Source organism: Panthera uncia (genome assembly GCF_023721935.1).
Source record: "Panthera uncia isolate 11264 chromosome D3 unlocalized genomic scaffold, Puncia_PCG_1.0 HiC_scaffold_8, whole genome shotgun sequence".
In the NCBI taxonomy this organism is placed as follows: domain Eukaryota; kingdom Metazoa; phylum Chordata; class Mammalia; order Carnivora; family Felidae; genus Panthera; species Panthera uncia.
In genome coordinates this window covers 64291610-64303843 of record NW_026057586.1, presented here as the reverse complement: position 1 = coordinate 64303843, position 12234 = coordinate 64291610, and the positions used below count along the sequence as shown (strand labels likewise).

The window sequence follows — 12234 nt, the reverse complement described above, 5'->3', positions numbered from 1 at the left end:
CAGGATGCTTGAACAGACATGCTCCAGAGGAGCAGAAGGCTCAGACTCTTGCCTTCCCTCATACCCTGGGAGCTTCAGTGGTAGCTGGTCACCCCAGAGGAGGGCTTCTTCTGGCAATATCCATTGAGCCTGCATCTCTCTTCCTCCAAGCCCCTCCTGCCCTGGAAGGGCCTGCCTGATGTCCAGCACCTCTCCATGGCCTTCTAGCCCAGCTTTCCCTGCCAGCACTTCTGATCTCTCCCACCACCCCCTCTTCCCTTTTCGGTCAGCAGAAAGCTCGGTGTGTTGGAAGAGGTGGACATCCTGTTGTCAGGGCACCCTACAATAAATAGACTTTCATCTCTCTGCTAAGCAAGTGTGGGGTTGTTTCTTACCACCTTCCTCCCACTTGAGCTTGTCCTCCAGGGTTGTGGCTTGGGAACTAGCACTCCCAAAACTCCCTGCGTGACCACACAGCTCCAGGCCTGGTCACAGAACTGCCTTCCCCACAGCCTCTCCTGGCCTTCTTGGTTTTGGTTTGCTTTTGACCTCACCCTCCCTATTTTGTTTATAATTTAAAGTACAGAAAAGAGAAAAAAAAAAAAAAAACGTTCCGAACCCCTACAGGTGTCACTTCCAGAGCTCACATGTCACATTGCCTCTGATGACATAATTGTGTGTATATATAAACCTCTGATGACAACAAATATGGCTGACCAACTCAAAGTCCTTCCCAGCAGACTCCAATGATGAGTTTAATTTGCCTCTTTCCGCCCAGTCTGCATGGTTGCCCAGCCTGTGTGGTCACTGAGTCTTCTAAATACTCAATCTTCCCAAGCCCACACCTTTGCTGGGGTGCTCCTGTCACATCTGAGCCTCATACCCCAATCCCCTGGGGAGACCTGTCCTCTGGCTCCTCTAATTTACTTCATCCTGGGCGTTGATCAGGACTCATCCTGACACCCTGAACAAAGTCACTGCCTCCTCTGGGGCCTGCACCTACTTGTAGGATCACTTCTGCTTGCTTCTCTTTCTCTATCTTTCCCACATCTGTTCCTGTGTCCAATAACATAAGTCACCTCTGTTCTATTTCTTGCTTCCTTGACTATAAAAGGACTAAAATTTTAAAGGGAGACCCCTTTCACTTCTAAAATTCCTCAGATTCCAGCATCACCCTCTTATTCTCCACCCTTATCTTTGGGCGATTTCATCATACCCTATGGCTTCAGCTGCCACCAGTGCTAACAGGCCCCCAGATTCTGCCACCAGCATTTGTGGCACTCCTCGTGGCTGTGCCATAACCTGTGAGTTGATGGGCCGGTGACTGCTTCTCCTATCTCCTCTGCTCCATCACCACCTCACTCTAAATTCATACCGTTGCTATCTCTTACTTCCCGAAGGTGCCTCCTGACCCTGCTGATCTCCTCTCACTGTCAACATGTCTTGTCTGAAACAAATCTGACCAGCCCACTCCCCTCCTTCCACAATTCCCACATTTTCCCATCACCTTGGGGAGTTTGTCCCAGAGCTGGCCACATCTCATTTTTCCCATGGGCCCAGCACATAGAGGGGCTGCTGTATATGCTATCAAGGGAGTGGGTTCGTGAGTGAGTCTGTCATTATGGGTCTCAGTGCCCCAAACTGAGAGTCGTTCAGGAGGCTTTTTGCCCAAAGCAGCCAATAAAATAAACATTTGTTCAATCTATTTTGATATACACAACAACTTAGCATATTCTTGATTTTTTATTTCTTTTTGTAATGTGTTCCTATTTCTGTTTTGTTTTGTTTTGTTGTTTTTTTTTTGTTTTGTTTTTTCCCGTAATTAGGGTTTGAATACCGACTCCGAGAAATATGCAAGGACTTACTGGGTCCGGTTCACTACTCCACTGGAAGCCAGTGGGAGTCAACGGTAGTGGTAGGTGCTGCTTTCATTCTTGCCACAAGAATTCTGTCTTAAAAAGTGAAGGTAGAGATGAAAAATAAGTCAAAGTGCTTTGAAATTCTTCCCCATTAGACTTCTTCAGCACACCGCCTTGGACCCCAGCATCAGTGAGAGGCTGAGATGTCAGTACTGCACTTGTGGGCAGGAGCTGGGTCTTTGGCATCAGGGGCCTAGAGAGTGCTCGGCCACACGTGCACGTGTGCTGAGGAAAGCTGCCTGCCAGGGGCTGTGGGTTTGTTCAGTAGAGAAGATGAAAGATCTTACCCTGCTTTCCTGGAGCTCCCAGTTTGGTAGCGAGGCAGACAGAAGCAAGTAAGCAATTCCATCAACAAGATAGTTTTAGACCATGGATTATGCTAAGAAGGAAATAAGCAGAGCAATAAGCCGAAGGTGCCTAGGAATGAGCAGCCAGGGAGGACCCAGAAGGGGACTTTTAGGATGAAACCCAGGGATAAAAATGAGCCAACTCTGCTGAGACCTGGGAGTCTCCTGGTAAAAGTGATAGTGAATGCAAAGAGGGCATGGTACATGGGGGCCACTGTGGCTGGAGTATAGTAGGCAAAGGAGAGGGTGGTGTGAGATTAGGTGAGACAGATGAACAGGAAGATCATTGAGACCTTGTGAGGAGCTGGAGCTGTTGGAGGAGTTTGTGCAGCGGTGACATGAAGTGACCCAGATCAGTCAGCAGGAGTGATATGAACTGATGTAGCAAAGCAGTAAGAGCTTGTTTTTTGCAGCAGTCTTGCAATAGGTGAAGGTGACTTGGATTGGCACAATGGCCATGGAGAGAGGAAAGGAGAAAGATTCAAGTTGTATTTTGGAGGCAGATCCAACCAGACTTGGTGGGTGGATGGGTGGATGTGGAATAGATTAAGAGAGAATAATGAGTATGCATACAGTTGCCTCCAGAATTTTTGGCTTGCACACACGGCTGCTAATTCATTGAAAGGAACAGGTTGGTCAGGGATGGGAGTTGTAGATATAAGTTAGCTCCCCAGCTCCTTCTTTAGTCACTGAGCAAATACTGATGGAGCACCCGCTGTGGCCAGGCATGGGACAGTGAGCAGTGAACAAAGCCGACAGGCCCCACCTTCATAGGTCTACATTCTTGTGCAGAGAAGCAGATTCTAAACAACTGAGCAAGTACATGTATTGTGATGGGTGGGGGTGGTGCTGTGGACAAACATAAAGAGGGCAAGGGGATACTTTCAGGATGCTATTTTATATTGGGTAATCAAGGAAGCCTTAACTAACTGAGCAGAGAGACCAGAAAAGGTGAGGGGCAAAGCCCCACAGATAACTGGAGAAAGAACATCCAGGCAGAGGGAACAGCAAGTTCAGAGGCCCTGAGGTGGCAGCTTGCAATGTGGAAGGAATAGCTGAGCAGAATAGCAATGGGAGGGTGAAAAGGGTTGTAGTCAGAAAGGTTGGAGGGTCAAACCTCATAGGTTCTATAGGCTATGGTGTGTGCTTTGCCTGTGTGTTTTATTCGATTTTTATTTTGTTGTAATAGATCTTAATTTGGTCATTTAATAGAATCCTACCTTCAAAGTCCCAATTCCCCTTACACCTTTGAAGGTATGGTGCCACAGTTTTAACATCCACTGTTGTTGCTAAAAATCACTGCTGCAAATCTGATTTCCATTGCTTTGTAAGTTCTTTTGGGATCCTCTCTTATTGTTCTGAAGTTTTACAAAGCCCATAGTCTGTTTCTTTCATTCATACTGTGGATTTTTCTTGGTTCTCTTCTTCAGTTATATCTTCCTTTCCATTTTCCCCATCATCAGAGAGATGTAATGTCCTCTCTTTTTAAAATCTTCTGTATAATTTTTTGTAGTTTCAGTTTTCTCCCCAGATTTTCAATTTAGTCTTTTATCTGCTTGAGCATAGTAAGTTTAGTTATTTTAAAGTTGTATGTCTGATAATTCTGGTATCAGGAACCCTTGTGGATCTGTTTCTCTTGTCTATAGATGTCTCTGTGCTTTCTCATTTATATTCCTATTTCCTTACATGTTTGATTATTTTTAACTGTCTGCTGGACATGTTATTTGAAAAATTATTTGTAGGAATGATATGAGGACTTAGGTAATGTTCCTTTATTTCTTGGAGTACTTTTATTTGCTGCTGCCAGTTCTTGAGGCATCAGTACTGCAGGGTCCCCTCAACCCAGTTCAGGGGCTTAGGTTTTCTGGGCTGTCTTGGAATTCAAAGCCAGATACTCATTTGTGCAGGGTCTGGTTTACTTCCAGTTTACCCTTATTCTAGGGTACATGCCCTTGGGGTGGCAGCAGAAGGTGGGGGATGACTTACCAGGAACTCCCACTTTTCATTTTGGCCCCTGCTTTGATCCCCCTATGCCCTCAAGTCTGGCAGAAGCTTGCTCAGCCTCTTTCTCATCAATAAATGTTCCTAAGGCAAAGGTGTCATTCTCTGGCCTTCTACCTTCTCCACATGCCAGCTTAATCCTTTGTCACTAGCACATTAGCTGTCTGAATTCTGTTTCTGTTTGTGTAGCTAGGTCCCCAACGGGAAGGGTTCTGAATTATCAGTAAGAGTAAAGCTGTTTCTTTACCACTCATCACCTCCGGGGCACCCTGATAGGACATCTTCTTGGGTGAGAGATAGGCTGGCACATGTCTGACCAACCCTTCTCTGGGCCAAGTTGTAGAGGTTCACTCTGTGATCCAGCAGCCACTCTGGGAGCCTTAGCCTAGGATGTCAGCTGGAGCTCTACTACGTAGCAGTTTTCTGTCTCAGCCTCATGGTAAGCATGCTAGGCCAATATGGTGCAGATGGAAGGGGGCACAAGCAAGCCACCAATTATTAGCCATGTGCTCTTTTCTCCCACTCCTTCCTGCTGCTTGTTCGTGCCAGCTCCAAGCAGGATACCTCATTGGAACTTTGTCTAGGAGAACCTGGAGCTCTCTTCACAGGAGGGAAGGTGTAGTCCTACCTGCTTTTTACCTTCTGTAAATTACCTAATATAGCTGGTCTGCTCACGGTCCCTGGTATCCATAACAAATGCTTTCAGCTGCAGGTAAATGATACTCCTTCTAATGGTGCTGAAATCTTTTTTTTTTTTTTCCTCTCTCTAAGTCATCTGGAGGTAGGTGGTACCCCTATATCTCTGTGATTCTCCTGGCCTTTACCTCATGGTCACAAGGTAGCTTTCATACCCAAGTTCAAGGAAAGAGGATAGTAGGAAGCCAGTACTAGCAACATCAGAAAAGGAAAAGCTACCCAGAAGTTAGTCCATGCTTCACAGGCAACCAGCAAATCACTTGAGCACACTCGTTGCAAGGGAGTCTAGGGAAGTGAGCAATTAGAGAGTATGTAGAAGAGGTCTTAGAGCAGGTGTAGAAATAGACAACTCCTGACCTCAGCACTATGCTGAATTTATTCCTTTTAAAAAAGCAAAACTGCTTTGCAGTCTCTTTATCGAGATACTGAGGGCAGGTTTGAATATGAACACTGTACTCTCTTGTTGAGTTTCTTTGTGAGCACTTTTATGGTAAGAATTGATCCTTAAAATGGAACTGGTTCTCAAGGTAGCTGGGAAAATGGAGCTGTGGATGGAAGGTGGACTGAAAACCAGCAGTGCTGACTCAGCAGCCAGCCCTCCCAAGAGGCTCATTAGAAAGCATCATTTAATATATTTAAGAGCCACTTATACTCCCTTTCTTTGAACTAACTGTTGAATACTTAGTTGCCATGTGTTCTTATTGGGTTTGTAGGAGCTCTTTATATACTGGGAAATTACTCTTTGTGATATGAGCTACCAGTTTGCTTCAGGAGACCCCAAAGGTCCAGGCTCTTTCCCTCAAAGATCATTGTTCAGTGTCGAAGGGTTGGACCAGTCTTCGTGGTAGGACCTGTGACAATGGCCAGAGAGGTAGTAATGAGCTGTGTCCCACGCTGCTGCCTTAAACAGTAGAGAGACATACTGAGAGCCCAGAGTGGGAGGTGGTACTTGGTGGCAGTTGGTATTGACATAAGCCTTCAGGCCAAAGGGCAGATCCTCTTGCAGCTTGCCCCTGGTGCCGCAGGCAGGCAGTACGTTCTGCTTTGTTTATGCAGTTTACTTCATCCCCTTTTATCTTTTTTTAATTAAAATTTTCAGGTTTTTAATTTAAAATTTTATTTTGGCTGGTAATATAGCCACATAGTTCAAAAATTAAAAGGTACAATAGTTTTGAAATAAGCTTTGTTGTTTTGGTGGGGTTGTTTTTTGGTTTTTGCTCTACTTGTACTTGCATTTATTTTATGTGGAATTTACTCCCAGGCCATAAATTTTTGTTCAGTTTCTTCTGGGATATCTTTTTCTTCCATGCAACCTCCTCTTCTGGTTTAGGAACAATCTCCTTTTCAATAAAGATCGGCTCAGTGTGGCAGGAAGAGCTCATATATGGGTCAGTCCAAACATGACCTCTGTAAGTTCTGTGCTGCATCTTGGGGTTTTGTTCACCTGAATGTGCTGCTCAATGACCAGAGAATCTACATCCAAACCCTTAAGTTCAGCATTACTCTTAGCATTTTTAAGCATGTGTAGTAAAAATTGAGCGCTCTGTTTGAGCCTCTGATTCTGTGTCCAGCCCCACTCTTTGGCCTGGGCATACCTACCAACTCCACCATTGTAGTAACAGAATGGCACACATTGCTTCTATAAAGTGACAGTCTTCAGATACTTGGTGGCTTTTCGGATATACATACCCTTGATGCCTGTGCAGGTTCACATGCATTCATAAAGTGAACACAAAGCTTTGAACCTCTTGATTTGCATGATTTTGTAGGACTTTCTGGGTCAAGTGAATAGTGACCATTTGCAGAGATCACCTCAGACCACTTCTAGGAAGAGCAAAAATAAGTCTTGAAGTCAGAAACTAAAGGCTTCTCTACCTTTTGTCTTCTTTTTCAAAATTCTTATGGCTATTCAGGGTCCCTTGAGATTCCATATGAATTTTAAGATGAATTATTCTATTTCTGTGAAAAACACCATTAAGATTTTGATACGGAGTGCATTAAATCTATAGATTGTTTTTGGTGTTAGTGACATCTTAATAATATTAAATCTTCCAATCCATGAACAGAGGATGTCTTTCCATTTACCTTTAATTTCTTTCAGCAATATTTTATAGTTTTCAGTGTACTAGTCTTTTACCTCTTTGGTCAAGTTTATTTCTAAGTATTTTATTCCTCAGAGACTATTGTAAATGGAATTGTTTTCTTAGTTTCATTTTCAGAATGTTGTTGGTGTACAAAATGCAACTGATTTTTGTGTAATTTCTTATTGTGCAAATTTGCTGAATTCACTTATTCTAACAGGTTTTTTTATAGAGCCTTTGAGGTTTTCTACATATAAGATGATGTTGTCTACAAACAAGAAAGATTTATTTCTTCCTTTCCAATTTGGATGCCTTTTATTTCATTTTCTCTCCTCATTGCTCTGGTTAGAACTTCCAGTACCCTGGTAAAAGCTAGGATTCTTGCCTTGTTCCTGACTTTGGAGCAAAAGCTTTCAGTCTTTTAACATTGAGTGTGATGTTTTCTTATATGGCCTTTATTATACTGAGGTGGACTACTTCTGTTATTAGTCTTTGGAGTGTTTTTGCAATGAGAGAGTGTTGAACTTTGTCAAAAAAATTTTTGCATCAATTGAAGATTGTTAATAATTCTTTAAATGTTTGGTGAAATTCACCAACAAAGCCATTTGGGCAGTCATAGGGTCTTTTTTTGTTGAGAGATTTGTGATTACTGATTCAATATCTTTGCTAGTTATAGATCTGTTCAGATTTTCTATTTCTTCATGTTTCAGTCTTGGTAGGCTGTGTGTTTCTAGGAATTTGTCCATATTGTCTAGGTTGTCCAGTTTGTTGGTGTACAATTGTTTGTGTAAAATTGTTTATTTATAATGTTTACTTTTATGGCATCAGTTGTAATGCCCCTGTTTCATTTCTGATTGTGATTCAAGTCTTCTCTCTTTTTTTTTCTTAATCCATCTAGGCAAAAGTTTATCAGTTTTGATGGTCTTTTCAAATAATATGTTTCGATTTCATTATTTTCTCTATTTTTCTATTCTCCATTTTATTTTCACTTGTGTGATTTTCTTGCTTCTGCTTGATTTGGGTTAGCTTGCTTTTATTTTTCTAGTTTCAAAGATGGAAGGTTATGTTATTGATTTGAGGTTTTTCTTTGTATATTCTTAAAGCTATGAATTTCTGTCTAATGACTGCTTTTGCTGCATCCTGTCATTCTTGGTATATTGTTTTCATTTTCATTTGTCTCAGATATTCTCTAATTTCCCTTGTGATTTCTTCTTTGAATCATTGGTTAACAATATGTTGTCTCATATTTGCAGATTGTCCAGTTTTCCATTAGCTTTTGATTTCTGGTTTCATCCCATTGATTGGAAAAGATACTTCTATGATTTCAGTCTTTTTAAACCTATTGATATTTGTTTGTGACCTAACATGTGGTCTTTCCTGGAGAATGTTCAGTGTGCACCTGAGAAAAATGTATCCTGTTGTTGGGTGTGATGTTCTATATATGTATGTAAGGTACAATTGGTCTATATTGTTTTTTAGGTCTTCGTATTCCTTATTGATCCTGTCTCTGGTTGTTCTGTCCATTATTGAGAATGGGATATTCAAGTGTCCTACAGTTATTGTAGAACTATATATTTTTCCTTTCAACTCGATGTTTTCTTCATATATTTAGGAGCTCTGATGTTTGGTGCATATGTTTATAATTGTTACATCTTCTTTGGGAAATTGACCCTTTTATCATTATACAATGTCTCTTGTATACTTTATGAGAGACAGAGAGACACGTATACATACATTATACTTTTGTCTCTTGTAATAGTTTTTGAAATAATATCTGTTTTGCATGAAACTAGTATAGCCATCTCTTCTGTATTTTGGTTACTATTTCCATGAACTGTCTTTCTCTGTCCTTTCATATTCAACCTATATGTGCCCTTAGATCTAAAGTGAGTTCCTTGTAGGTAGCATATGGTTGGATCCTGGTTTCTTACCCATTTTTTTAATTGGGGAGTTTAATCCATTTGCACTTAAAGTAATTACTGACAGATAAAGACTTAATATTGTCATTTTGTTACTTATTTTCTGTATGTTTTATAGCTTTTTATCCCTCATTCCCTCCTTTACTATTTTACTTTGCATTTAGTTAATTTTTTTAGTGACATGTTTTGATTCTCTCCTCTTTTCAGTTTGTGTATATTCTATAGATATTTTCTTTTTGATAACCATAGGGAAAACAAAAACATTCTAAAGTTCTAACAGTCTATTTTAAACTAGTAACAGTTTAATTTCACTTGTATACAAAAACATTGCCTACTCCTTTACAGTTCCACTCCATCCACTTTGTTATTGAAGGCACAAATTATATCTTTTTATATTCTATAACCTTTAACATAGATTTATAATTTCTTATGCTTTTGTCTTTTAAATCTAATAAAAGAATAAAAAATGGAATTACCAAACAAATGTACACAATATGGGTTTTTATATTTGTCCTTGTTTTCACCTTTACCAGAGAACTTTATATTTTATTGTCTAGCATCCTTTTATTTCAACGTGAAGGACTCCCTTTAGCATTTCTTATAGGGTAGTTCTAATCATAATGAATCCATCAGTTTATTTATCTGGGAATGTGTTCATTTCTTTCTTGATTTTGAAGGATAGTTTTGCTGGATATGGTATTCTCAGATATCAGTTTTTCTCTGGCTTTTAGTGTTCCTGCTGAGAAATCACTGATTGTCTTATTGAGGATGCTTTTTACATAATGAGCCACTTTTCTTCTTTCAAGATTATCTCTTTGTCTTTGACTTCACATAATTTGATTAAAATGTGTCACAGTATGAGTTCATTTGGGATTTTCCTACACGGAGTATTTGTTGAGCTTGGATTTGCAAATCCGTGTCTTTCCTCAAACCTGGGAACGTTTCAGCCATTATTTCTCCAAATAAGTTGTCTTCCCCTTTCTCTCTCTGTTACTCTTCTGGGACTTACATAATGCATGTATTGGTCTGCTTGATGGTGTCCTATAAGTCTCTTATGCTGTTTTCTCTTTTCTTCATTCTATTTTCTTTTTGCTGTTCAGATTCAATAATTTTAAATAACTTGAATTCAAGTTTATTTATTCTTTCTTCTGTCTATTCAAGTCTACTGTTGAACCCCTCTAGTGAATTTTTCTATTTAGCTACTATGTTTTTAAGCTCCAGAATTTGGTTTGGTTCTTTTTTATAATTTCTGTCTCTTTGTTAATATTCTCATTCTGTTCACATATCATTTTCCTAATATGTCTGTTCATGTTCTCTTTGAGAATATTTAAGACAATAGTTTTAAAGTCTTTGTCACATAAGTTCCAAGCCTGTGTTCCCTTAGGGTCAGTTTCTGGAGGTTTATTTTGTTATTTTGAATGGGCCATGTTTCTTTGTTTCTTTGAATGCCCTGTCATCTTTTGCTGAATATTGGGCATTTGAAAAAAAAGGCCACCTTTCCAGTCTTTGCAGACTGGCTCCCCTACTCAGCTGGTCATGAAGGCTCTTGGTCCTCCAGCCTTTTCTGGGGATGCCTTTTTCCCAGGTCTTTGCTTGTGCTTTTCTTCCATTTCCCCATTTACATAGCTGCTTTTAAGTGTTTCACTTTCCCTAGAAATCTCACTTCTGCTTCTTTTCATAACCTTAGATGTTCTGTTGTATTCTACTCATAGTATCCTTTCCATAGGCATCCACAGGTCCACAGTTCCCCTACAGCTCTCAGTCACCACTTTGCCCACCACTGCCCTTTTGCAGCCTCCATCATGATATCTAAACTATGCCATTGTTCCCATCAGCACTCTCTGTTCATTTAGGTTTTCTTTAATGGCTTTCAATACAGTTTTATAACTTTCAGCACATAGGCCATCCACGTCTTTTGTTAGATTCATTCTTAGATGTTTTATAATTGTGGCTATTCTAAACAGTATATTGTCCTATTTATGTTTTCTAATTATTCATTGCTGCTGTATATATATATAAATGCATTTGGTTTTGGTATTTTAGTCACCAAACATCTTTCTACACGTTTTTGTTATGTTTATTATTATTATTATTATTATTATTATTAATTTATCAGTAGTTTTGTGTTTTCTGTGTAGAGTAAGCAGCCAAATCATCTTAAATAGTTGTTTTATTTCCTGTTTTCCAATTCTTGTGCCTTTTTCCATAATATTAAAACCTATTAAATTAATAAGCTTTCTAAGATTAAATTATCCTCAATTTCTTGGATAAACAATAACTTGGTCATAGTATCTTTTCATTCACTGTTAGAACTAATTGCTAATAATTTATTAGAGATTTGTACACCTGATTTCATGGGTGAAATTGGCCTGGGATCTTTCATTCTCATTTTATTTTTGTCTGGTTTTAGAATCAAGGTTATTTTGGGGCACCTGGGTGGCTCAGTCGGTTGGGCGTCCGACTTCGGCTCAGGTCACGATCTCACGGTCCGTGAGTTCGAGCCCCGCGTCGGGCTCTGGGCTGATGGCTCAGAGCCTGGAGCCTGCTTCCGAATCTGTGTCTCCCTCTCTCTCTGCCCCTCCCCCGTTCATGCTCTGTCTCTCTCTGTCTCAAAAATAAATAAAACGTTAAAAAAAAATTTTTTTTTTTAAATAAAAAGAATCAAGGTTATTTTGTCTCATAGAATGTATTGGGGGTAGTTCCTCTTTTTTTGTTCTTTGAGTTTATATAAATTTGGAAAAATCGGTTCCTTGGAAGTCTCTTAAACATCAGTTTACAAAACTAGTATACCTGTTATTTTCCTTGTGGTAAGATTTAACTCCTATTTTCTATTTATTTTTGAATTGATTTAGATAAATTATATTTTCCTAGGAATTAGTCCATTTTCTCTAAATGTTCAGTTTTGTTGGCATAAAGTTGTTGATCAGTAAATGATCAGACAAATGACTTGTCTTTATTCGTCTTTTCTATCAAAAGTTTTTAATTTCATTGATTTCAATTCTTTATTATCTCATTTTCTTTTTAAAAATGTTTTTTCTTGGGGTTCCTGGGTCGCTCTGTCGGTTAAACATCCAACTTTGGATCAGGTCATGATCTCACAGTTCATAAGTTTGAGCACCACATCGGGCTATGTGCTGTCAGCACAGAACCCACTTCAGATCATCTGTCCCCCTCTCTCTCTACCTATCTCTCTCTCTCCAAAATAAAATAAATAAGTTTTTTTGATGTCTTTTTTCTTTCTTTCTTTTATTTTATTTTATTTTATTTTATTTTATTTTATTTTATTTTATTT

At 39.6% G+C, this 12234-nt stretch overlaps 1 protein-coding gene across 5 annotated transcripts in view; it reads left to right on the top strand.

Annotated features, from left to right (window-relative positions):
• LOC125914896 (protein HIRA) overlaps positions 1-12234 on the top strand; it is a 100911-nt gene that overhangs the window by 75271 nt on the left and 13406 nt on the right. Inside the window, exon 23 of one of the 5 annotated variants that reach the window (XM_049620561.1) lies at positions 1806-1894. The exons of the other annotated variants lie outside the window; for them this stretch is intronic. Within the exon in view, the coding sequence (XP_049476518.1) occupies positions 1806-1894 (89 nt within the window). The remainder of the gene's footprint in view (positions 1-1805; positions 1895-12234) is intronic. 5 annotated transcript variants of the gene reach the window in all.